The sequence below is a fragment of the Hypanus sabinus genome, chromosome 21 (genome assembly GCF_030144855.1).
Source record: "Hypanus sabinus isolate sHypSab1 chromosome 21, sHypSab1.hap1, whole genome shotgun sequence".
In the NCBI taxonomy this organism is placed as follows: domain Eukaryota; kingdom Metazoa; phylum Chordata; class Chondrichthyes; order Myliobatiformes; family Dasyatidae; genus Hypanus; species Hypanus sabinus.
Window position 1 is genome coordinate 57,502,541 of NC_082726.1, and position 27,026 is coordinate 57,529,566.

Sequence of the window (27,026 nt, forward strand, 5' to 3'; positions counted from 1 at the left end):
AAGGATGTTTCTTTACTACAGAGAAGAGGAGTAATTTCTTCAAAGAGAAGGTGGTGAATTTATGGAATTTATTGCCATGGGTGGCTGTGGAGGCCAAGTCATTGGGAGTATTTAAAACAAATGTTGATAGGTTTGTGATTAGAAAAGGCATCAAAAGGGATGGGGAGAAGGCAGGAGAATGGGATTGAGAAAGAATAATAAATCGGCCATGATGGAATGGCAGAGCAGACTTGATGGGCTGAATGGCCTAATTATTCTCCTATGTCTTGTGGTCTAATCTGTGTGCTTCTGTTGTGCAGTTTTTGCCACTTAATATCCCAAGAGGATTAGACTGCATTCATGCTGAGCATGAGGCAGTTGAAGAAAGGATAATTGTCCTCCTCTTTTAGCTTATCAATCAGTCCTCCTTCACCACCATTCTGTGATTTGATGAATCTTTGCTTATTTAAGGCAAAGATTACTTGAGGAGCTGGTGAGGAGCTTTAATTGCATTAGCCTGAATGTTGTTAAATAGTAGAGCGGAGCTGAAGGGCCAAATGGCCATATGCAACTCTTTGCCTCGTGTTTGGGAATTGCCCATGCCAGTCTCCACCTTTTTTCACACACCAGGAGGTTTTGGAGTGCATTTATCAGACGTGTATCCTCTGAAATGTTTGTAAGTGCACTTTGTGTTTGCACAAACACCCTAAAACCTCCTGGTATGTGGAAAGAGAAGAACACTGGTCATCTGCTTGGCTGACTCTCTCCAGCTCACCACTTGCTCAGTCAGTTAACATGGAGCCGGTTAGCAGGGGCATCAAGCCAGACCCCAAGAGAACAATTGGACTCTATTATTTGAGAACTACTACCACTACTTTTTAGTAGGTTTATTTTCCCTCTCCTAATATAGCATTTTAATTTTGGCCTAACCTAAAATTACTGGACTTGGATTTGGCCTATAATTGTTGGTTTGCAGTGTGGGTTTTTATTGCAAAGTCTTTTCAATCCATTGCTTTAGAATCCACAGACAGCTTTGCTGTATTACCAGCCAAGTTGTGTTGGCTTTACAATGGTGTTTTGTTAATGTACTTTTAAGAATTTTTTTAAAGAGAGCAAAGTGAAATATGAATATTTGGTTTTCTTTCATGCAGCCGAAGTGCTTGTGAAAGAAATATTTTCTGTTTCCGTGGGTTTTCCAACTCAAACTGTGACTAGCCATTTGTTTTCTTTCTCCTACCCTCCCTCCCCCCCCCCACCAGTGTAAACCAGCTTGAAGCTTGTCCCAGAGGTATTAAACACGAGTAGGTGGTGCAGAGAAATCCATTCATCAAAGCAAGCTTCTGCAGCGTGGAACACTGGTGCTGCTGACCTGGATTACTGCACAAGGGGCTCGGAGCAACAAGGTACCAGTTTTAAGCTACAACAGAGCAAGGATCAGAGCGACATTGTGTACTGTTACCGGCCAAGCCACAAACTCACAATGGACTCCATGAAGGAATCTTTCTCCACTGAAGAAAAAGACTATATGGATTATTCTGATTGGTACATCGATGACCGTTTGGATCCTACTTCCCCTCCTGAGGAGTAAGCTTCACTTTTGGGTTCTGTTGTTAAACGAGTTTATTTTCATGAATGGATTTGTTTTCAGTTCTTTTGTGTTTTCTTTTGTTTTGTTCTGTAGGTTAACACCGTGCAATCCCGTTATCCAGGTTGATTTATTTCATATTTGTGCGGCGGGAGTCTCTGTAAGTTTTCTACCCCACTTGTAATGTATTTCTGAAGTTTATTGTATTCTTAAGTGCTTGTTTTCTAGCCTGATTGGTCTTGACTATCCCCTGTAAAGTTTCCCTCCTGGTAAAAGTGAAGGCTGAGATGTATTGTCACTCAATAATCCTGAACCAAAGAATGGGGTAAAATCTATAGTGGGTCAACTAGGTATGATTATCTCTCACAAGTTTTGTACACTTCATTATAAAGCTCCCCTAATGTGTTGCAGGGCATTTTCTCCTGTTTAAAAGCCATAGCCAGATCATTAAGACCATAAAGACATTGGAGCAGAATTAGGCTATTCAGCCCATCAAGTCTGCTTCGCCATTCTATCATAGTTGATTTATTTTCCCCCTCAACCCCAATCTCTTACCTTCTCACTGTAATCTTTGACACCCTTACTAATCAAGAACTGTATTAACCTCCACTTTAAATATACCCGATGATTTGGTCTGCACTGCCTTGTGTGGCAATGAACACCACAGATTTACCACTTTCTGGCTAAAGAAATTCCTGTAACCAGGCATGGGGAGGTAAGTTATGGAGGTGCTGCTTTGTCAAAAGAAGCACTTAAGACAGATCTTATCTGTCCCTTGGATTCCTTTCAACAACCATGTGACACTACTTTGGAGGAATATTTTATCCAGGCTCGTGTTTATCTTGCATCTGATGCTTGAATTTATCACACACAAAATGCTGGAGGAAAGAAAGGTTGAAATATCGACTGTTTATTCCCCTCAGACACTGCCTGATCTGCTGGGTTCCTCCAGCATTTTGTGAGTGTTGCTCCAAATACACACCGGCTTTTGTGTGAAGAAGCCACCCCCAATGCCCCTGTTAAATCTCTCCCCTCTGCGCAACACAGCAAAGCAGGTGGCAAGTACAGAGAAGAATAAGCAATTTTTTTTTCTGCTCGACTTGCTGAATTTTGTGTGTGTGTGTCTCTGTCACAGAATTTCCGGCATCTGCAGGATTTTGTGTTCTTGTCACATTGCTATATGTGGGTCCTTGTAGTCAGGGCTACTTCAAAGCAATAGATGTAATATATAGTTCCACTAGCGGTATGCTTGTTTCTACTCCAGATGTGGCTAACTATTAATAGCAAGTGGTGATATTTTTCTCAAAGATTTTGTGCCCAGCCCTGCAATCCTGTGATTGAAATTCAAAACTGTTAATAACCGATTTTCTTAAGGATTCTACACAGACAATTGAATGACTTTGGTTAACATATCAACCTCATCAGCAAACTCAAAAGCAGAGTTTGGTAATAGAGGTGGAGAAGTTGATGTTCATGTACAAAATACTTATTTGCTTGAGTAACTGGCAAACTAAAAGTAAATCAAGAGGATCTACTAAATTGAAAATACAAAATTGAACGGTATAGATAGAGTAAGCGCAAATGGGCTTTCTCCTTTGGGTAAGACTAGAGTGAAAGGTCATAGGTTAAGGGTTAAAGGTGATATATTTAAGAGGGATCTTCACTCAGGGTAGTGTAAGTGTGGAACCAGTTGCCAGCAGAATTGGTGGATGCAGGTTCGATCGCAACATTTGATGGGTAGGTGGATGGGAGGGGTATGGAGGACAATGGTCTAGATGCGGGTCAGTGGGACGAGGCAGAGTAGCAGTTCAGCATGGATGAGGCACTGGGTCCATGCTGTAGTGCTCAGAGTGTGAGACTTGCAAATGGAGCTCAAATGCTAGAACTAGGTGAAGTTCCAAACGATTTCAACATAATTTTAAATAAAAGATGTTCTCCTGGCACTTGACCAGCCTTTCCTTGTGACCTTTACTGAAGGGGACATGGGTCACATCGCCATGAGAATGTGAATGACTGGAGGATGTAATGAGTCAGAAAGTTACAGTAAACGAAAATTTTAAAAAAATAAACTGCAGATACTGGATATCGTAAGAAGTTGGAAGCAATCCCAACCATGCGCCCCTCCATTTCCTGCAAATAGCAATTGATGCCAGCTTGTCTGTTTCGTCTTTCTAAATCCAGGGATTTAGCCAGTTGAAGTAATTGAAGAACGTGGGTCATAGACATTGAAACAGAACCAGCCCATTCAGCCCGTCGATCCTGCTCCATTCTATCATGGCTGATTTATTATCCTTCTCAACCTCAATCTGCCTTCTTCCTATAACCTTCAATGCCCTTCCCTATTGTTACATGGAACCAGCAATAATAGATGTGGAATGGAGTCAGGATATTATTGGAAAACTACAGAGTTTATTAACACTCAAGCAGGAACAGAAAATTAAACAAGCAATGAAGTTAACAGCACTATATGTCTATAGCTCCCAAATGGTTAGAATTGGAAACAATTCTTAACAGAGTCTTACTGGAGCACAGGCTCAGAATGTCAGTTCAGAAAGTTTCAGGGATTCACGGGGGAATTGATAGGAGAGTCTTTTAGATTCGAAGTGTAGCGAAGAGACGATCTTGAAGACGGAGATTCAAAATACAGCGAAGAAGCAATTCTCACAGAGATATGCCAGAAATATACCTTTCCGAAGGCGATTCAGCAGACACACAGAACCCGGAAAGTGAGAATTTCACCACATAACTGACAGGAGACGTCCCTTTTCCAGGACTGGTCACCACACCCAAGACTTTGCAGTGGTTTACCAAAGTGGTTGCCACGACATACGAATTAACTCCAACAGTGATTTGCCACAGGGTGCCTTCTTCAGTGAACTACCACACCCAGTCAATGGTTAACACACTTGTGGTATTCACAGAGAACCCACTCCTGTGGATTAACTATGTGACAACCACACTTTCGTATTCGAATGGAAACAAACTCACCCTTACGGGCTACTTGGAGAGAGTCCAAATAGTGATCTCTTTGTCACTAGATTTCTTCTGTTTCAACCCTTTTCTCACCCCTCTGCAACTGCCTCCAGCTGCGGCAACCGTGAGAGCCATTTATCAATACTCCGGATCAATCTCAACTCGCCCCTTTTGGGCTACTGAAAGTTTAAACCAGCGACCCCCACTCACTGGTGTCATTCCATGATCAAAACTATCTCAACTCTCTGGAGCAATCTGCGCTGCTCCTTTTATACTGTTAGGGTAGGTCATCGCATGACACTCACAGAAACAAAGTCACAGATTCCCAGTACATCACATACCATCCCGAGAATTGATACTGGAGTACATAACACACAGGTTCCCAGTACATCACGTACCGTCACATGTTTTGAAACTTGTGTTCATAACACTATCAATCTCTGCTTTAAACATACCAAGTGACTTGGCCTCTGCAGCCATCTGTCGCAATGAATTCCAGATTCATCGCTCTCTGGCTAAAGAAATTCCTCCTCATTTCCATTCTAAAGTGCATCTTAGTTAGGATTTCCGGGCAAGTTTTTATTTCTGTAGTACTTTAACGTGTCGATTTCTAAAGTATTCCCCAAAACGTTTTGCATCCAATGAATGATTTTAAAGGTGTGGTCTTGTTCTGTCACAAACATAATGGTTACGATGGTTGGTGAGAGTGTGGAATGAGCTGCCAGTGGAAGTGACAGTTCTGGGGTGCCTTCAACATTTCAGAGAAATTTGGGTAAGTACTTAGATGGAATACATAGGGGGTATGGAGAGCTGTGGTCTAGGTACAGGTTGATGGGACTAGACAGAATAATAGTTTAGCATGAGCTAGATGGGTTGAAGGTCCTGTTGCTGTGCTGAGGTGCTCCATGAGTCTGACTGTAACATGGCAGCGATCTCCCATAGATATGCTGGTAATGTCGACAATGACTGATATTCTGACCTCTTGACTTATTTGAGGTACAAATGTTATGAGGTTGTATAGAAGATAAGATGCTTTAGCTCTATCTGTCACGTGAACATTGAAACATCCAGTGAAATGCCCCGTTTGTGTCAGATTAAGCTGGCGAGGACTGTGCTGGAGTTTCGCTGCGCTTCTGACAGCAACATGGCATACCCACCACCTACTAATCCTAAACGTACATCTTTGGAATGCAGGAGAAATCCGGAGCACCAACCAGAAACCCACGTGTTCATGAAGGAGAACGTGCAAGCTCTTTACTGACAGTGGTGGGAATCGAGCCCTGATCTTGCAGTTGGTGCTGTGAAGCCTTGTGCTACCATGCTGCCCTTGATGGTCACTTTGCCCCACACTGTCCCAGCACCCCCTGTACCTACCCACGTTTATCTCATTTATCAAAACCTTCCACGCCTTGACAATCTCAAATGCTTGTCTAAATACACTCTGCCTCCACCACCCCTTCAGGTAGTGTCTTCCAAATGCTTATAGCTTCCCCCTCTGAAGTATTTATAATTCCCTCTTCACATTTTAAGCCCTGTGTGCTCTGGTTGTAGACGCCTCCCAGGGCAACGGGAGGAATGGGCTGCAGGGTAGCGTAGTGGCTGGTGCAACACTCTACAGCACCAGCTTTAAAATCGCTTGGGCTTCCATTCCTGACGTTGTCTGTAAGGAGTTTCTGTGTTCTCCCTGTGACTGTGTGGATTTTCTCCCAGTGCTCCAGGTCCCCCCCCCATTTGAAAAGGAGGGGGTAAGGGTTAGTAAGTTGTTGACATACTATGTTGGGGCCGGAAGCATGAAGAGACTTGCGGGTTGCCCCGGCAAATCCCCAGACTGTAGTCATTGACGCAACTGATACATTTCACTACGTTTCAATGTACATGTGACAAATAAAGCTGATTTTATAATACTCTAATCTTGCTGCCCTACAGGTAATGCCATTGGGCAAGTGAGAAAGGCTTACTGTCTGAAAGGTGGTGTCTCTGGTGCTGCATTTAGCTATCAGCCTTTTGGATTTTAGTTCAATGTCTTAAGTGGGACTTGAACCCATACCTTCCAATTGTTGGAAGACTGTGTGTGACCAGTGAGCCCCTGGCTGATTAGAGGGCCAAGTGGCCTTCTCCCAGTCTTGGTGTTTCAGATATTTGGTTGTCAGGATTGCAAAAGGTCTTCAGTTTACAGTTGGCTTCGTAAGTAAGGACACAGTGAGACCTCTGCACAAATTCTCTCTTTCAGGTTCTGGTACTGGTGTTCCTGTCCGTCTTTGTGAAGCGGAGACAGCTGTGCAGGGATTGCTGCGGTGGAGTTCCGGGCCTGTTACAGTTAAGTGTCTCTTCCTCGAAGGTTGCCATTTGAACCCTGGTTGAACTAAGCAATCAAATTCCTGAGGTCAGAGCCTTGACATTTAGTGTAGGTTCACTGCCTGCCCAGTGCCCTGGGAGTGCTAAGAACTCATCACCTCAGTAATGTTTATGCAAGAAAGTTCCTTTTGATGCCTGATCAAAAGCACTGCCTGAATTCACTCTTAAACTTTTAACTCCTGACTTTAAACTAGAATCAGAATCGCGTTTATTATCACTGACATGAAATGTGTTGCTTTTGCAGCAGTACAATGCAATACCAAATATACTGTAAATTACAATAAGAAATATATAAAAAATTAAATTGTGTAAAGACCTGAGGCAGTATTCATGAGTTTGTTGGCCATTCAGAAAAATTATGGAGGAAAGTAACTGTTCCAAAACATTGACTGTTCCTAAAATATTGACCCATTCCAACATTTTGGTCCATGGCCACCTCTTGTGCCAAGATGAGGCCACCCTCAGGATGGAGAATCAGCACGTTGTATTCCATCTGGGTAGTCTCCAATCTGATGGCATGGATATCGATTTCTCCTTCTGGTGAAAATATCCTCCCCCACCTTTTTTTTATTCTGGACCCTTGCCTCTTCTCGCCTGCCTATTAACTCCCCCAGTGTCCCTTCCTTCATCCCTTTCTCCTCCATATCACTTCTTCCTTGCTAGTCCATTATCTATCCTTTCCCCTTGGCTTCATCTATCATCTTCCAGCTATCCTTTTTCCCCTCCCCCTCCTTTTTATTCTGGCATCTTCTCTCTCCCTTTCCAGACCTGAAGAAGGATCTCTGTCTGAAAGTTCGACTGTTTATTAATTTCCAGAAATGCTGCCTGACCTGAGTTTCTTCAGTGTTTTGTGTGTGTTGCTGAGGACTTCCTGCATCTGCAGACTTTCTCTTGTTTAACATTTATTGTGTGTGCTTCCTCCTGTGTCTCCTTCCTGATGTTAGTAATGCAGAGAGGGCATGTCCTGGGTGGTGGACTGGTGGGTTCCTTAATGAAGGCTGCCTCACTTTTTCTGAGGCGTCACCTTTTGAAGATGTCCTTGAAAGTGGGGAGGCTAGTGCCCATGATGGAGCTGGCTGAGCTTATGACCCTCGGCAGGTTTTTCCAAGCCCATATAGTGGCCTCTCCATGCCAAGTGATGATGCAAACAGTTGGAATGCTCTCCATGGTACATCTGTACACCATTTTCTAGAGTCTTGGATGACATGCCAAATTTCCTCAGGTTCCAAATGAAATATAGCCACTGGTGTGTCTTCACTAATTGCTTCAATATGTTGGGCTAAGAATAAATCTTCAGGGATGTTGATACCCAGGAACTTGAAACTGCTCATTCTTACTGCAGCTGACCCTTTGATGAGGGATGGTGTGTGGTGTGGAGTGTGTGGTGTGGAGTGTATTATCTCCCAAAGTATAGCTCAACTTTTTTCCTCATTATGCAAAGTCATATTCCTCACTTGTGTGACCAGGGTTCAGTTCCAATCACTTTTTCTCCTGCCATTGTCCTTTGGAAAATCTCTCCTGCCCTCCCTCAGAAGTCTTAAATTCATTGAAGTAGGAGTTTTGCTGTTTTTGTTGTTGTTTAACAACTAACTAGCTTGATTGCAATTTAAGTATTAGGCCCTCCATTGATGAGGGTCAGCCACGGTTGTTGTATCCTAGCTGTCTACGCAAGCTGGTGCACAAGCCAGGGTAGTACAGTGTGGAGAGCACGCTGTTGCCCACGCAGTCGGCTCCCCCTCTCCACGCAGCTGAAGATTCCAAAAGAACAGCAGAGACAAATACAGTTTGGCACCAGCTGCATCACAGGAGTTGCCAGTCAGTATTGAACTTGAAGTAGGGCTGCCTTGGGGGCTCCAGCTCCAGATTTTCCATCAGGGTTTACTCCCGAACCTTCCCTGTGAGTGGGCATAGCTGCAAGGCAGAGGAGGTTTGAGATCAGTTTTCCTTCTAGATGAGCTGCCAATCACAGCTGATAAGCCTCAACTGCCTGAAACGACTGGCTTTAAGGTGCCAGTAACTGGCCTTTTCCCCTTCTCATGTCAGTAGAAAGTTCCACCAGGCTTAGTAGCTAAGCCACATGTGAAAGTCAGGACCTGGGCAAGGTTGTCAGGTGCTATTTGACACACACAGGATTTAGGAATATTTAATAGATAGTGAGAGCCTATCCCCACCTCTTTCTTTTCCTCACCCCTCCCCAAATATTAAAGCCTTAAGGAACCAACTTGAGCACGTGTGACTAAATTCCATAATGATCCTTGCAACTGAACCTCATTCCGAGCTCTCACTATTCAATAAGCTACACAAGGCTTTTATTTCCTACTTTTGTTCCCCTCAAATCTGCAGTTCTGTAACCACAAGTAGTATTTGGTCTGTCTAAGCTTCATTTTGTTGTGAAGTGCTTCATCAGAGTTTGGCATTCCAAAGGCTCCTTGGCAATTTGGATTTATATGCTAGCCAGTGCCAAGCCAGGAGCACAAAGTACTGAGAGTGAGATTTTTAACAAGTTTAGACTTATTTGTGACATGTAAGAGGAGAAATTGCTGAGGGTGAGGACCAGTTCTGCTAGAACAGAGGGTGCTGGTGCCAGGGAACTACTTGGATCTTTTGTTGAGAAAGAAGCAGAGATCTTTGAGGCCTGCTCAATGGGGAATAGGGACTGAACATCTATGTGAAAATAAGGCAGTCAGGGCCAAGGAATTGAAAATTGTTGAGATCGCTTGGGAAGTTCTGCAGTAGATGGGAAGGGCCTGAACCACGGGGGATAGAATGGAGTTGAGGTATATAGACAGGAGGTCAGTGAGAAAGGAGCAGGCAGAAACAACTGTTCCTCACAATTTTCCCTTTGGCTTCCCCCATTTTCTCTATACTAGGCGTAGCCATGGGCATCCACGTGAGCCCTAATTATGCCTGCCTTTTTGGTGGCTTTGTAGAGCAGTCCATGTTCCACTCTTCCCTGGTAATGCTCCCTAACTCTACCTATGCTACATTGATTAATTGGTGCTGCTTCATGCACCCACCCTGTGCTTATCAGTTTCATCATATTTACCTCCAACTTTGCTCTTAAATTCACTTGGTCCATTTCTGATACTTCCCTCCCCTTACTTGCTATCTCTCGGTGTCTTCATCTCTGGAGACAAGCTGTCCACTGATATCTGTTATAAACCTAACTATTTCTCTTGGCTTGCTTGGCTATACCTCTTCCCATCCTGTCAACTGTAAAAGTGCTATTCCCTTTTCTCAGTTTCTTTGTCTCTGCCAAACCTGTTCTCGGAACGGGGATTTCCTTCCAGGACATTTGAGATGCCATTGTCCTCATTTGAAGAACAGGGTTTCCCTTCCTCCAACGTTGATGCTGCTCTCACAGGCACTCCTCCATTTCCCAGACATCCACGGTCAAACCATCTTTCCACCACCTTAGCAGGGATAGATTTCCTCTTGTCCTCATCCACTGCCCCATGAGCCTCCACATCCAACATATCCTCTGCAGATCCTCCCATCAAACACATCTTTGCCTTTCTGCCCCCTCCCCACTCTGCTTCTGCAAGGATAGTTCCCTCCATTCATCCCTCCCCAATAATCTCCCTCCAGCACTTATCCCCACATGTGACAGAAATGCTACACCTGCCCTTTCACCTCCTCCCTCACCTCCTTTCAGGGCTCCAAACGATGAGATAACACTGCCTGCGAATCTGTTAGGTCTGTCTATTGTACCCGATACAGTCTCCTCCATGATATTGAGTACCTCTGCTCCATCTGTCAAAAACAGAATTTCCCACTGACCAACCATGTTAATTTCTCTCCCTATTCCCATTCAAACATGTTTGCCCATGTCCTCTTTTTGCTATGATGGGGCCCCTCTCAGGGTGGAGGAACAACACCTCCTATCCCATTTAGGTAATCTCCAACATGATGGTATAAACATCAATTTCTCCTTCTGGTTTTTAAAAAAAAAACACTCGCCTTCCCTCTTCTATTCCCCTCCACTCTAGCCCCTTGCCTCTTCTCCTCACCTGCCTGTCACCTTCCTTCTTCCCTCTCTCCTATTTGATTCTTTCCTCCTTGGTTCTTTATCCTTTCCCTCTCACCTGGCTTCACCCTTCACCTTCTAGCTATCCTCCTTCCCCTCCGCCCACCTTTTTATCTTCCCCCTTTCCAGTCCTGAAGAAGGGTCTTGACTCAAAACATTGACTGTTTATTCATTTCCATAGATGCTGCCTGACCTGCTGAGTTCCTCCAGCATTTTGTGTGTGTGTGCGGCAACAAATTTCATGACATATGTCAGTGATTTTTATTGAGTTCCTGCTTTGTACAGTCCTTGTTTGGGACTTTTCCAATAGTGACTTGATACCTGTAAATGCAAAATTAATTCTTAAATATCTATTTGAATCTCTGAAATGGATTTCCATTTATTTCTTCAACAAATTTCCTTGCCAATCACACAACTGTACTTCAAAAACGGTCCAAGTGCACATATCATTTGATCGGAGTACCGCATATTCAGAAGGAATTCATTAGTCAATATTATTCCTAGTTTATTCTAATTTGGGCCATATGCTGCGTTTTCAGTCCAGCTGGTTTCCTTGAGAGTGATTGCCACCGAGGCATTGCTGCTGCTGTGTTTGGAGTGCTCTTCTCCTCCCTGTGTGTTGTCGTCATTGATAGCAATCCTCTACCCATTGGCCTGGACTCCTCCAAGGACACCAAAGGTAAGTGAGCAAAATTTGTCTCTACCCTCCCCCAAAGTGCAGAACCTCCTTCCAGCAAGGAATCAGGAAACCATGCACTGAAGGTTACCTTTGTAATTTTGAGATCATGCTTAGGGGACTGACAGATGAAATGAGCAACGTCTGAAATAAATCAAAAATTGATGACATAATGTTAATCTTTTTCTCATTCCACGGATGTTGCTAAGTATTCCCACCATCCTGTTTTTTTTAAATTTCTGGTTTACCAGCATTTGCAATGTTATTAAGTAATCTCTCAGATTGCTGTGATCTTTTTTGGTGATCCAGCTGTTAATTTCATGTATTTCAACTTGTGAAGTGACTGGTGAATGGAGCAAAAAACTACATAGCTTTGCAAGCCAGCAATGTGTTTAACTGCACCCTGATGCAGAGATCTAGTGCTTGCAAGGTAACGTTCATCGTTGAAAACAAAGTACCAGATGGGCAATAGTCTTGACCATGATCATTTCAAAATATTTGCACTAGACTGCATGTTCTGCCTTCCAGGCAATTGATTTATGTTTTTCTATGTGACTAGACAGATTCTGATTTTATTTTGAAAATGAGCAGTTTCAGACCTGTATTAGGTCACTTCCTGTGCAGTCGGGAAATATTAAGTAGGAAAGCACATTGGCTGACAGGAGGCCAGAGGTTTATGTTAGGCGCTAAAGAAGTTTCTATCTAAAGCCATCCTGTTGTTTCCACAACAGAAGCATTGCTTTTTTCATTCCTTTTTTACTATGCCATGCAGTTGAGTCTACAATAAAACCAAGGAGCTAGGACACTACAGTCGGCCCTCCTTGTCCACAAGGGGATTGGTTCCAGGACCCCCTGCAGATACCAAAAAACGCAGATGCTCAAGTCCCTTATTTAACCTATCTCAGTGCAGGTGGACCTTAGGACCCGGGGGAGCTCCAGACCCACTGCTCGTGGCTGCTGCTGAATCCGCAGTGTTTCTGTTCTGTTGACAGAAAACGATCACTATTGAAAATGAAGTGGAAATAATAAAGCAATCGGAAAGAGGTGAAACGCCATCGGTCATTGGAAAAGTGTTATGCTACAGTCGGTCAACAATCGGAACAATTTTAAAAGATAAAGTGAGAATAATGGAGCACATGAAAGGCCCTGCCCCGAGAACTTATGGGTTTTCCCGATCCGTGGTTGGTTGAATCCACGCTTGCGGAACCCGCGAGTAAGGAGGGCCGACTTTACATGTTAACTCTCGTGTCATAGTTGAATGGATTTTGTCTAGTTGATGTTACAACTCAGCGAGGGGAGTACACTGCAGACCCTGTGGAGGGAAATGGGCATTTCAGGTCTGTTAGACATGGCAGGAGAATTCGCCCATTCGGTCCATCGAGTGCTCTGCCGTTTGATCTTGGCTGGTTTGTTTTCCCTCTCAGCTACATTCTCATGCCTTCTCCTGTGACCTATGACACCCCTATTAATCAAGAACTGATCAACATCGGCTTTAAGTATACCCAATGACTTGACCTCTACAGCCCTCTGTGGCAGTGAATTCCACAGATTCACCACCCTTCCTCCACATTTCTGTTCTAAAGGGACATCTTCTATTCTGAGGCTGTGCTCTCTGGTTCCCACAATAGCAAATATCCACTCTGTCTAGGTCTGACATGTTGACTGTTCATTTTCCTGCTGATGCTTCCTGACCCACTGAGTTCCTTTGGTGCTTCGTGTGTTAATTCAGTTTGTAGATTAAACTAGACTTGACTCTGACATTATGAAATAGAATTTATCATATGATAAATGGCATAAAGGCCAAGCTTTAATCCATAAGTCTATAGAGTTTCAATGGCTTATCTCCAGAGATAAGAATGCGAAATCAACTACAGCCAGGAAGTTATAAGTCAATTTTATTTTTGAGGAAAAGAAGTTGATTATACATTTATTTCCAAATACATCATCTTCATTATATATCATGTCATACAATGTGGATGATCATGGTCTTTCCATGACCATGATGGTTCTTGGCAATTTTTTCTATAGAAGTTGTTTGCCTTTGCTTCTGGGCAGTGCCTTTACAAGATGTGTGACCCCAGCAGTTATCATACTCTTCAGAGGTTGCCTTGTGTCAGTGGTCGCATAACCAGGACATGTGATATGCCCTGGCTGCTCGTATGACCATCCACCACCTGCTCCCGTGGCTTCACGTGACCCTTATCGGGGTGAGGGTGGGATGTGTAAGCAGTTGCTACACCTTTCCCAAGGGTGACCCTGCAAGCTGGCAGAGGGAAGGGGCACCTTGCACTTCCTTTTGTAGATTGGTGTCTCCACCCCACCACCATTGCTGGTTCAGCACATGCTGCTTGCAAAACTGGTTTTGCTCTTTTTTTAAAAAAAAAACCACTTTGGTTCTGTCCTCCTGGTACATTTGAGATTCTAAGACCCCAGCAGTGTGGTTGGTGCTTCGACACTGGAATGATTATGTAACCTTACATGTCAGTGTCAAAGTAAGACCACTGCATTGTCCCTGAAAGCACTCACAGATTGCAGCAGCTCAGGTGGCTCTGCTTAATGGAGTTTTGAGATTGTCAATCTAGCCTTGGCCCACTAACACCCAGAACTTGTGGGAATAATTAAAGACATCAGAGACAGATCTAGTGTCATTGTCTTGTATGATGTGCAATTTTTGTAGAGGCAGTACAGTGCAAAGATATAAAATGATTATAAATTACAAAGAATAGTGCAATAAAAAGGGAATAAATAGGTGGTGTTCATGGACCATTCAGAAATCTGATGATCGAGGGGAAGAAGCTTCCGGAATTGTTGTGAGTCTTCAGGCTCCTGATGGTAACAAGGATAGGATGTGTCCTGGATGAGGAGGGTCCGTGGTAATGGATGCAGGCTTCCTGAGGCACCATCTTTTGAAGATATCGTTGATACTGGGGAGGGTGTATCCATGATGGAGCTGGCTGTGTCTATGACCCTCAGCTGCCTCTGGCATTGGAGGTTCCATACTAGGCTATGATGCAGCCAGTCACAACACTCTCCACCTTCCATCTATAGAAACCTGTAGGAGATGTTTCTTTTAGAGATAAAACTTGCAACAGGCCCTTCCAGCCCAGTAAGCCTTACTGCCCAGCTACTCTTCTATTTAACCCTAGCCCTTTCACAGGATAACTTACAATGACCTATTAACTGCTACATCTTTGGACTGTGGGAGCAAACTGGAGCAGCTGATGGAAATCCACACGGTTACGGGGAGAATGTACATGCAAACTCCTGACAGCTGCCACCAGAATTGAACACTGAACTCCAGAACACCCTGAGCTGTAAAATAAATTACAAGATAAAGAGTCCTTAAAGTGAGACCATCGGTTGTGGAAACACCAGAAGCAGAATGTGTAGTTATTCCTTTTTGTTCAAAAGCCCGTTGGCCGAGGGGTAGTAACTGTTCTTGAACCCGGTGATGTGAGTCCTGAGGCCTTTGTACCGCCTACCTGATGGCAGCAGTGAGAAAAGAGCCAGGCCTGGGTCATAACAATGTTTGATGGATGCTGCTTTTCTATGGCAGCATTTCATGTAGAAGTCCTTGATAGTTGGGAGGGCTTTACCAGAGATGTAGCAGGCTGAATCTACTACCTTTTATAGGATTATTTTGTAGGGATATTCCTGAAGAAGAATCTCAGCCAAAAATGTCAACTGTTTACTCTTTTTCCAAAGATGCTGCCTGACCTGCTGAGTTCCTCCAGTAATTTTTTTGTGTTGCTCTGGATTTCCAGCATCTGCTGGTGCTTGAAAATATTATTCCTGTTGGGTACACTGCTGTAACTACTGTTGTACTCTTTTATTTCCCCTTTAGAATACTTGAAGATTGCTGCATTGCTTTACTACCCTGCTCTGTACTACCCCCTCCTTGCTTGTGCCACAGTAAAAAACAAAGCAGGTTACCTTCTTGGAAGCTTCCTGTCCTGGCTACACTGTGGCGTTCTCATCTGGCAGAAATTGGAATGCCCTTTATCAGCACAGGTAATTATTTATGCTTATGCAACCTTCTTAAGTTTAAGTTGGGGATTTTGCTTCAACCCTAAGGATTGCATGAACAGTATGACTGTTGTTGCAGCTTGAAAGTGATTTGTATTAAAACCAGGACAATAGCCCTTTTCTCTTTGTTATTTGAAGTAGTAATCTATTTGGCTTCGGTGCTGAGAACCAGCAAGGAGAATACATCTCCTCCTGCTTGACTTGGTTTTCATAAAATGCCGCCTGAATTCTTGTTCAGATGGTCGTTTGCGTGATGTAACAAGGGCCCTATTCTGGCCCAACCTTCAGCATCTCTGTAGCTGCCTGTATATCCTTTCTGCTGTTTTCTACAACTGATAAATCACTGTTAAGAGTGACACTGTGATGTAGTAAACACCCCTGCCTCTTTGTACACAGCAAGGTCCCACAAATGATGTGTGACAATAACCTTTCAATAAATGGTTAGACCTTTCAGGAAAACTTCACTGCGAAGGAAGATGAGAGATGGCTAGATAAAGAGGGGTACAAGATGATAAGGAGCATTGATAGGGTGGACAGCCAGAGACTTTTCCTTGGGCAGAAATGGCTAATACAAGGGATCATAATTTTAAGGTAATTGGAGGAAAGTATAAGAGTGATGTCGGATGTGTTTTCACCCAGAGACTGGTGGGTGTGTGGAACTTCCTGCCAGAGGTAGTGGTAGAGGCAGATGCATTAGAGGCATTTTAAGAGACCCTTAGATAGGTACATGGATGATAGAAAAATGGAAGAAAGAGTTAGATTGATCTTGGAGTAGGTTAAAAGGTCATCACAACATCATAGGTCAAAAGACCTGATACCGTTCTAGGTTCTTTGAAAAGTGCCATGGGAGCTTTGAAATCAACGTGAGACTTGGATGGAGCAGACAGCGGGCACCTTTTTCCTGTGGGGTTACAATGTCTAACAAAAGAGGGGGATGCATTTAACTTGAGTAGGGGAAAGTTGAAAGGAGATGTGTGGGCCAGGTTGTTTTTCCCAGGCATGGTGGATGCCTCAGATGTGCTGCCAGGACTGGTGGTGGAAGCACAGACAGGTAGCTTTTGGGTAGGCAGCAGCACATGCAGAGCGTGGTGGCTAAGGACCATGACTAGGCAGATGGGATTGGATGTCATACTTAATTCAGCACAAATTTTGCGGGCCGAAAGGCCTGGCCCCATGCTGTACTGTTCTGTGCTTTGCATCCACATGGAGAAACAGGATTGAGTTGAATTGCTGATAGAGTTGTACTGTAGTTGTCTCCAAAGACGGCAGACTTAGTTTGACCCTGTCTTTCTTCATGACCGAAGTCCCAGGGTATGATCACGATGATCAGGGAAGCCCTCCTCTGTTCTCTTTATTTGATTCAAAATCTGGTTAATGTCACTGGCGTATACCTTGAAATTTGTTTAGTGGCAACAGTACAGTGCAAGGCATAAAGTAAACATTTAATACTATAAATTGAAATGTATATATCGCAAAGATAGTGAGGTAGTGTTTGTGGTTCGCAAACCATTCAGAAATCTGATGGAGAGGAAGAAGCTGTTCCTAAAACAGTGAATGTCTCTCTTCACGATCCTATACCCTTCTCCCTGATGATAGTAATGAGATGGGTGCATGTCCTGGGTGCTGGGGGTCCTTAATGATGCTGCCTTTTTGAGACATCGCCTTTTGAAGACGTCTTCAGTGTGGAGAGGCTAGTTCCCCTGATGGAGCTGGCTGAGTTTACAACCTTCTGCAGCTTTTTCCAATCCGGTGATCTGATTGATCATTTCTGGATATCGGGGGTTCATCAATTGTAAAGCACATGTCGGTATGTCCTGGGGATTTGGGATGTACTATCTTGAAAAGTAATGAGGTCAATGATTAGAAATGATGAGTTCTGTGAAACAAAGTCAGAAGCTTGTGCACTTTGCAACTGATTTAGGTGCTGAATCTTTTTACCTGTTTGTCTTTGCAATCCAGATCTATAAATACTATTCCTTGCTGCGAAGCCTCCCCCAGCTCCTATGCCTCGTGTTTTTAAGCATCATTTACCCTGTCTTGCTTGTGAGGAATGGCAAGACTTCGCACTGGGTGAGTGCCTGCATTTCAGAGGGCTGTCTGGGGATTAGTTAGGGACTTGCCATCAAGTGGCCAATTTGGAAAATTATTTAAAAAGAAGCAACCAGCTATGGGGATGGGGGGGGGGGGGGGGGCTATCGCTATCAAACAAATGAATAGAAAGGTTTCTAAGTCCATGAGAAGAAGAAAAATATTTGTTTTGAACTTGGAGGAAGTTTGGGCCTTGCTCTTGGAAATGGTGGCAGAGGGAGAAGTTGTAATCATGTCTAAATGCTGCGGTGAAAGGTGAGATGAATTCCTTATTCCTCATTGACCAGGTTGGCAAGAAGGGTAAATTGGCACTGGTCATACATTGTTTGTGATGCAGTCAAGAAACTATCAGACTGGCATGCTGGCAGGTAATATTGGTCACCAGCAATTGCAAGTCCATCTTAGTCTCAGCCAGTCAGCGTGCTCTCCTGAGTCTTGACAGACCATTAGATCAGGAGTTAGCAACCTTCTTTATGCCATGGACCCCTACTATTTAAAAGAGGGGTCCATGGACCCCAAGCTGGGAACCCCTGCATTAGATCAATCTTCCTGTTGAGCAGTCAATAGTTTAGTTTCTTGCATGCTCAACCAGGTCTTGTAAACTTTCTCTTTTCAACAAGGACGTCGCCTTGACTTGAGGACCCGAGTTACAGTGGTGGGTTAAATAGGTTGGGGCTTTATTCCTGGAGTGCAGGAGAATGAGTGGAGATTTCAGAATTTCAAGTTTGGTTGTCCAAACGTAGAGTGAAATGCATTGTTTATGTTAACAACCAATAAACCCTAGGGTGTGCTGGGGGCAGCCTGCAAGTGTCACCACATGTTCTGGAACCAACATAGCATGCCCACGTGCACAGAAGAACAATGGAGATCATACCAAGCAACAAACAGCCAAAACAAGCCCCATTCCTCCCTACCTCCCACCCACATAACACAGTCTTTTAACCCCAGGGCAAGCCTCCAGCAGACACTGACATGGGCCTGCAGCCACCAAGCTTCAATATTGGTAGAGTTATACCACAGGGAGGGGTGTAGGTAGGGTCAATGCATGTAGACTTTTCCCTTCAGCTTGGGTGAGACTAGAACTAGAGGTCATGGGTTTAGGGTGAAAGGGAACCTGAGGGGGAACTTCATTCAGTGGGTGGTGTGAGTGCAGAACAAGCTGTCAACTAAAGTGGCCGATGCTGATTCAATTTTAACATCTGGGGCAAGTTTGGATAAGTACATAGGTGAGGGGGATGTGGTCCGAGTGAATGTGGGTGGGACTCGGAAGAAGATTGGATCAACATGGACTAAATGGGCCAAAGGGCCTGTTGCTGTGCTTGTAGTAATCTGTGATTCTACTGTGCAGTTAGCTGTATTAACTGTCCAATACTAATTGGGCTGTAAATCCCAGGGTTGTGCTGTTGGATCTTGGTATCTATCGGTCACCAAACTTTTTTTTTCTTCTTCCCTCCTGCCCTCCTTCAGTGTCAAGCTGGTGAATACTACACAGATTACCTGAAACACTTGCTGAGGAAAAGAACATCCAAGAGCAGGTTTGGGGATTCTTTGTGCCACCACTGGAACTGATTTTTAACTCTTCTCATGTGACTCAAGTTTTTTCAAGAGCTTAACGTCTGTTTTTTTTTGCCTCCCACCTACCTCATTAGTGCCTGCACAAACAAGCAAAGACTCTCATCCAAAATAGGGACTTTAATGCGATCTTACATCTACATACCAATGAAAGGTAAAGTTGGTTTCTTTTGAACTCTCAGCAATCTACTCGCATGAGGGCACCAATAATTGGATGCATTTCAATGAGGTTGTCTCTATTTTTCTTCTTAAGTACAACTGAAAAAGCCATTTGGCCCATTGGATGTGTTCCAGCTCTGACCTGCTTACCATGCCATGCATATTTCCAGTCCCCTTTGTAAATCTCCTACAATTGTGCATTTAGATAGCAGTACTTCCTTCCCTAAACTAACACCCAACCAACTTCATTGTTTTGAGCGCTTCATAAATGGCCCCGGATCCCAGCTCTCATTTTGAAAGAGTGGATCTCATTGGGGTATTTGTCTTCATCCAGTTGGCAGGATTTGGAGTCAAATGGCATTTGTGGGGGTTTTAAACCTAGTCAATCAGAGGTTCTGACTTCTAACCTGGAGTAACTTTGGTGTAGATGTTTGGAAGCTTGGTCTTCTGAGTTACTTCCACCCCCTCCCCCCCCCCCCTTTGAAAGCTTAGGTTGCATTTCCTTCTATATATAATAGTGAAATACCTTTTTGTTTAGCAGCAGCAGCAGTGGTATTGTCTCGTTCAGTGTTTTTGCCTGTTTTCTATGATTAAACAAGGAGCTACTGGTATTGCAAATGGAGGCTCCAGGGCCCCTCTCACTTGAATGTTTTGAATGCAATATCTTTAGTGAGAGCTGGGAGGTCATTAGGTGAACAATGCTGAATTTTTTTTCTTGACACTCTGAAAATTACTATAAATAATCTTGATGGGTGCATTTTCTCTTTTTCAACTCTTGATCCCCGTCTACTTGGTCATGGCCCTTGCACCTTGTCTACCTGCACAGGATTTTACCTGTTGTTCTAGCTCCATACTCTGCATTCCTTCACTGTTCTCCTCTTGCTTAACTATAAGGTATGGAATGCAAACAAAAGCCCTTTACTGTATACGTGACAATATAAACCAAATACTTCTTCTTTAATGCAGGATTCCGAATTCCACCAAAGCTAATTGTGGCGATGATGGTGGCTCTGGTTACTGTCTACCAGGTAATTATCTTGATTCCGGCATGGGTTTCGTAGAGTCCAGTTAAATATCACTGATATGTCGTGAAATTTGTTGTTCTGCAGCAGTACATTGCCATATGTAATTTTTAATGTATGTCTTATTGTAATTTATAGTTTTTCAAATTTAAAGCATAACAAAACTAATAAATAAAAGTAGTGAGGGAGTGTACATGGGTTCATTGGCAATTCAGAAATCAGACAACAATGGAGAAGAAGCTGTTCCTAAAATGTTGAATGTGTGTCTTCAGGTTCCTATACTCTGGTGGCATTGAGAAGAGAGAGTGTCCTGGGTGATGCCATCTTGAATCTGCACCACCTGTGAATCTTCATTCATCCCATGGAATATTTCAGATATTCTGCTCTCATTATTTTTACCAAGGTCATTAGTAGAGCCAGTCCCACCAACGTAATGTCTGTGTAGGCAGTCTGCTTTGTGTGCACACATACCTTAACGTGAGACCTCAGTCTTGTGGTATTTGCCCTTCAATAACATCACTTGAGCAGGTTATCTATTTTTATTATAAACATGCGCAGGCTTCCACTCACCCCCCCCCCCACCCTCGGGGAGAGGGAATCAAGTATTAAAGGGCATTGAGTTAAGGGTAGGGGGGGAAATTTAAAGGATTTAAAAGGGGCATGAAGGGTAATTTCGGAGTGGTCTGTATATGGAATAAATTGACAAAGGAACTGATTAAGACAGGGATAATAACCCCATCACACACCCCCAACATCCCCGACTCACTGCTTTATCATTTCCCGTCTGCCCCCTTGTGTACCTCGGTCTTCGGTACCTAGTGCCACTATATGGACGTGCAGTCAATCCATATAAGCTGCTTGTGTATGTATTTGTATTTATCTTGTTTTTATTATTGAATTCTTTATCTTGTTTTTTCTGGCTGCATTGGATCCAGATTAACAATTATTTCATTTCCTTTTACACTTGTGTACTGGAAATGATCTTAAACAATCTTGAATTTAAAAGTCTCTTGGACAGGTACATGGGTAGAAAAGGTTTAGAGCAGAGGTTCCCCACCTGGGGTACACGGAGCCCTCTGTTAATGGTAGGGATTCATGACCTAAAAAAGGTTGGGAACCCCTGGTTTAGAGGAACAGGGGACCAGCTTAGTTGGGCATCTTGGTTGGCAAGATGCTGGATCTCAGACTCTATTGCATTTGTTGGTGTGTACAAATGTTTTGCCTTGCTAATAATTTGCATCCATAAGACTGCAATGGAGACAGCAAGACTTCATCCGGCTCCTCAGTAGCCAGGCACTCTAACAGGGTTGTCTCAATTAACTTGAAAGGAACTCAGCACAAGGACCAGAGAGCACAGCCTCAGAATAGTAGTACATCCCTTTAGAACAGATGAGGAGGAACATCTTTAACCAGAGGGTGACGAATATGGGGAATTCTTTGCCACCGATGGCTGTGGAGGCCAAATCATTGGGTATATTTAAAATGGAGATTGATAGGTTCTTGATTAGTAAGGGCATCAAAGTTTGCAAGGAGAAGCAGGATAATAGGGTTGAGAGGGAAAGTAAATCGGCCATGATTGAACAAACGTGCAGACTAGATAGGCAGAATGACTTACTTCTGCTTCTCTCTCTTACTATGTGTTTCATTGACTGGGGTCCTGAAAGTTGTTTTTAAATTCTCAGTGATAAATACTAGCTACTCTAACAAGTTATTGGAAAATATAGTGAAAACAAACTGCTGGCCTCGCACTTGGGTCAGGCAATGTCTGCCATACATTGATGGCTCCTTGGGTTGAATAGCCTTTATTTTGGGTGGGGTGGTGGGGGTACTGACCTCCGGATTCTGCAGATGCTGGAAAACTTGAAAAAACAACACGCACGCATGCACACACAGTCTTAAAGGTCCTGATAAAGTCTGTCAGCATGACATGTGGACTGTTTATTCTCCACTGTAGATACTATGTGACCTTCTGAGTTCCTTCAGCATTTTTGCTCAAAATGCTTTTTCATTTCCTAGTTTTTGAGGATTGATCTTTGACCTTCTCTCTCTTCCCAAGTGCAACCTGCTTTTTATTTCCATTCTCTTTTGCCTGTGATGTTGATTGGGTCAGTCACCATGTTAAAGGTTGTGGACGGATTTGAATCTTGTATATCAACTGTCAACAGCCTCTTTCCTGGATGCATTCAGTAGTCAAGCTTTTTAAAGATTAGCTTTATGTCACACGTGCATCAAAACATGCAGGTGAAAGGCATTGTTATGACAATAACCGACAGTCTGAGGATATGCAGAGGGCATCTTGAAAGTTTTGCCCCCATACTTCCAGCGCCAAAGTGGTATGCCCACAGCTTACTACATCTAACCTGTACGTCTTTGGAATGTGGGAGGAATCTGGAGGTCCCAGAGAGAAAGTACAAACTTCTTACAGACAGCAGCAGAAATTAAACTCTGATCACTGCTACTATAATAGCATTGTGCCAACTACTACACTATCGCGTGCCCCCGATTTATACTTTTATTGGGCATTGGCATTGTGTCATATTTCTCTTTATGTAACTCTGTTCTTTTCTCCTCTGGTAGGTTGCCCTTCTGCTTGTAGTCACTGTTGTCCCAAGCCTACAGAAGATGCGAGCTGGAGTCCGTGAAGAGATATCCTACGTGCTTGAGGGATTTGGAATCAAACTTTCCGATAAGAGGAGTGAAACTCTCAAAATTGTCAAATATTTCTTTTGGATCTTTGAAGGTATCAACTGGATTTCTACTTAAATTCTCTTTTTTTAAAATAAGAGAAATGGTCATTAATGCTCTCTTAGTAGTCCCACATGGGAGTTAAATCTAATAGCAAGCTTTATAGTTGATGGAAATCTCTTGGATATACTGTACTGTGGGGAAAAACAACCAAACTCTAAAGTTGATGGCAGCTAACATTCAAAGAAATGTATCTGCTGAAATATAACGTGTTGACTGAATTTCCTTTCAGAATGATGTCAAGTAAATTTGGTGAATAAACTCATTTCTTTTTCTTACAGTCTGCTATGTGTCTGCCATCACTGTTTCCTGTTGTTTCATCCTCCTCATGTTAATGAAGTCAATGGTTTTGCACAGGTAACGCCAAAAATACTTAGGTATTTGTCATTTCCTTGTGATCAGTGGGTTTGCTAATGTTTTTTGAAAATGTTTAGAAATTTATTTGAAGCAGAAAATTAAAAATTTTTAATATAATAAACCTTTTGAAGTAATTGAAAAAATGAATTTTCACCATCATGAATTTCTGTGCCTAGTTGTGAAGAAGACAATTTTCACCACAATATACTGTAAACTTCCTTCTCTTGACATGTCTGTGGGTAGCATGGTGTTACAAAGCATAATAGGCTCTTTAGCTGAGCTAATATTTATCATATTGCCTGTTGAATTGCAATTGGCAAAATCATCATTTTGACTATATGGATGCGGCCAACAAGTGAAAACATAAGTGGGTTCCATCTACTAAATAAATACTTCATAGAACCTACCAAGGGAACAAAATTAGCTTTATAATGATCCTTATATTTTTTAGTGATTATAATGCCTAGATATCTAAAAGAATCCATAACTTTGAAAGGAGTATTATCATATATAGAAACTGATTCATTTAAAGGAAACAGTTCACTTTTATTAAAATTAACTTTATATCCTGAAAAATCTCCAAATTCATTAAATAATTTTAAGAAGGCAGGGATAAATTCCTCAGGATTAGATATATAAACCAGTAACTCGTCAGCATAAAGAGAAATCTTATGAATGGTCTCATTCACAAGAATCCCATGAACATCTTTAGCTTCACGAAGAGCAATAGCAAGGGGTTCTAATATTAAGTTAAATAACAAAGTACTTAATGGGCAACCTTGTCTTGTCCCCCATGAAAGCTGAGAAAAAGGGGATCTATAGTTATTAGTAGTAACAGTAGCAATAGGAGTTTTATTTATCATTCTAATCCAATTATTAGAATTAACACCAAAACCAAATTTCTCTAAAACATTAAATAAATATTTCCATTCAACTCGATCAAACGCTTTTTCAGCATCCAATGAGACAACGCATTGTGGAGTTTTAAAAGAAGACAAATATATAATGTTAAATAGACTCCGAACATTTGAAAAGGAATAACGACCCTTGATAAATCCTGGTTACCCAAAATATTTTCCATCCGATTGGCCATTATCTTTGACAGGATCTTAGCATCAACATTCAATAATGAAATAGGTCTGTATGAGGCACAATCAGTAGGATCTTTATCCTTTTTAAGAATTAAAGAAATAGAAGTCTCATAAAAAGAAGAGGGTAAATCACCTTTCACAAAAGGGTCCTTAAACATTTCCAACATATATGGAGAGAGCAATTTTCCAAATTTTTTATAGAATTCTATGGGGTAGCCATCAAGTCCAGGGGCTATTACCGGATTGCATTGGAAAAAAAATAGCTTTATGAATTTCGGTTTCTGTAATTTGGGCATCAAGAGTTTTTTGATCAACAGAAATTTGAGGAAAAGCAATCTTTTGTTTTAAAAAAAAGCATTAATTTTAGAAGAATCCACTGGAAATTGAGATTTATAAAGTTCAGTATAAAAATCTTGAAAAATCTTAATAATTTCTTCATATTCCCAAGCCAGGGAGCCATCTTTCCTATAGATTTTCAAAATTTGCCTTTTGGCTCTGGCCGTTTTTAATTGAGATGCAAGCAATTTGTTATTTTTATCTCCAAACATATAAAATTGACTTTTTAGCTTAAGCAAGTAGCCTTTAATAGGATGAGTTAATAATAAATTATATTGTGATTGAAGTTCCACACTTTGTTTAAATAAGTCAATATTAGGGGAAATCACATAAATATTATCTAAGTCTTTAATTTGTTTTGAAATCTTATCTAATTCTACTTTAGTCTGTTTTTTAAGCTTAGCTGAATAAGAAATGATCTGACCATGTAAAAATGCTTTAAATGTATCCCATATGATTCATTTTGATGTACCCCCTATATCATTAAAAAGAAAAAATTCTTTTATCTGGGTTTCAATAAAGCTAACAAAGCCTGAATTTTGCAATAATGTTTGAGATAGGCGCCAAGGTGGGCGGGCAAGGATGACATCATCGAATGCGAAAGACAAACTCAAAGGTGCATGATCAGATATAGCAATGGCACTATATTCAGAATTCTTAACACTAGGCAAGAAGCGAGGGTCGACTATAATATAATCGATCCTCGAATATTTTCTGTAAACATGAAAAAAATAATATTCTCTGTCATCAGGGTGTAAATATCTCCATAGTTCAATCAATCCAAAATCAGTCAAAAAGGAATTAATAAGTGACACAGAGCGATTTGGAAGTCGCTGATTGGTTGAGCTCTTGTCAATCAAGGTATTTAAAGAACAGTTAAAATCCCTGCCCATTATCAACATATATTCAGCTAAATCAGGCAATGGAGCAAATATATTTTTTAAAAAAGGATCATCAAAATTAGGACCATACAAATTGACCAAAACAACTTTTCTGTTACAAATTACTCCTCTAACAATTAAAAATCTGCCATTAAAATCTGACTTAATATCCTCCTGAAGGAACAAAATATTGGATTTAATAAAAATGGACAGCCCTTTAGTTTTAATTTGAGAGATAGACTGAAATTGCAAACCATTCCACTATCCAAAAAATCTGTCTTGATCTCCCACCCTGATATGCATCTCTTGGGCAAAAATTATATCAGGCTGGAATCGATTAATGATTTTAAAAGTCTTTTTTCATTTGATAGGATGATTCCAACCATGTACATTCCAACTTATTACATTAATCTGTTTAAATAACATACTATAATTTTATTCTACTTTACACATGCGCCGAGCACATACCAAAACGGGCTGATCAAAAATGGAGGCGATGAAGAATACAACCACGTTTTAAAAAAAACATGCATGCTCCGGACTCTAGCTCTAACCCCACCTACCTGCCCCCACAGCTCAGAAAAAAGCAAGCGCCCTATAATAGAAAAACGAAGCCAAGGATTGCTCTGTCCGTCCAAAAAAAAATTTTTAAAGGTTCTCTACCCTGCCCCCCTAGTTTAAAAAAAATTAAACCACTGACCTTGTAACAGAAACGACAAAGTCAATTTTTGTATAATTTTTTTTTACTAGCGGTTTGATGTTTATCTTTAGAAGCTTTTTGTATGACGCATGGCTCCGGGGTTGAACACCTAATGGGTTCTTTTTTCTCACATTCTTCTTGATTTTGTAGGGTTTTCTTTCTTTTCTTTTTTCTTTTTATTTTATTTGAAAATAAAAGAATTGCAATTGGCTGTTTTTAAGTTGGAAGATGATTGCAGCACTGTGAGGATCACATCTTTTGATTTCTCAAGTGCCTGCAGTACCATACAGTCCTCATTGCTGGGTAAAAGCTCTGCTCATTGCAGTTGGGCATCTCTATTGTACCCTGGATAATGGACTACCTGACTTGCAGACCACAGTTTGTGTGGCTTCAGAGCTGTGTGTCAAATATGGCTATAAGCAGAACTGGGGGCCACAGGGGACTGTATTGCCTC

At 42.1% G+C, this 27,026-nt stretch overlaps 1 protein-coding gene across 1 annotated transcript in view; it reads left to right on the plus strand.

The window, feature by feature from the left end:
- The window catches only part of stra6 (signaling receptor and transporter of retinol STRA6), a 66,176-nt gene that overhangs the window by 18,896 nt on the left and 20,254 nt on the right, over window positions 1–27,026 (plus strand). The window contains exons 2-12 of the mRNA XM_059946625.1: window positions 1,239–1,563; window positions 1,661–1,724; window positions 6,768–6,853; window positions 11,459–11,598; window positions 15,440–15,606; window positions 17,581–17,691; window positions 19,177–19,244; window positions 19,359–19,435; window positions 20,407–20,468; window positions 23,040–23,202; window positions 23,489–23,564. Coding sequence (XP_059802608.1) covers window positions 1,460–1,563; window positions 1,661–1,724; window positions 6,768–6,853; window positions 11,459–11,598; window positions 15,440–15,606; window positions 17,581–17,691; window positions 19,177–19,244; window positions 19,359–19,435; window positions 20,407–20,468; window positions 23,040–23,202; window positions 23,489–23,564 — 1,118 coding nt within the window. The 5' untranslated portion in view covers window positions 1,239–1,459. The remainder of the gene's footprint in view (window positions 1–1,238; window positions 1,564–1,660; window positions 1,725–6,767; window positions 6,854–11,458; window positions 11,599–15,439; window positions 15,607–17,580; window positions 17,692–19,176; window positions 19,245–19,358; window positions 19,436–20,406; window positions 20,469–23,039; window positions 23,203–23,488; window positions 23,565–27,026) is intronic.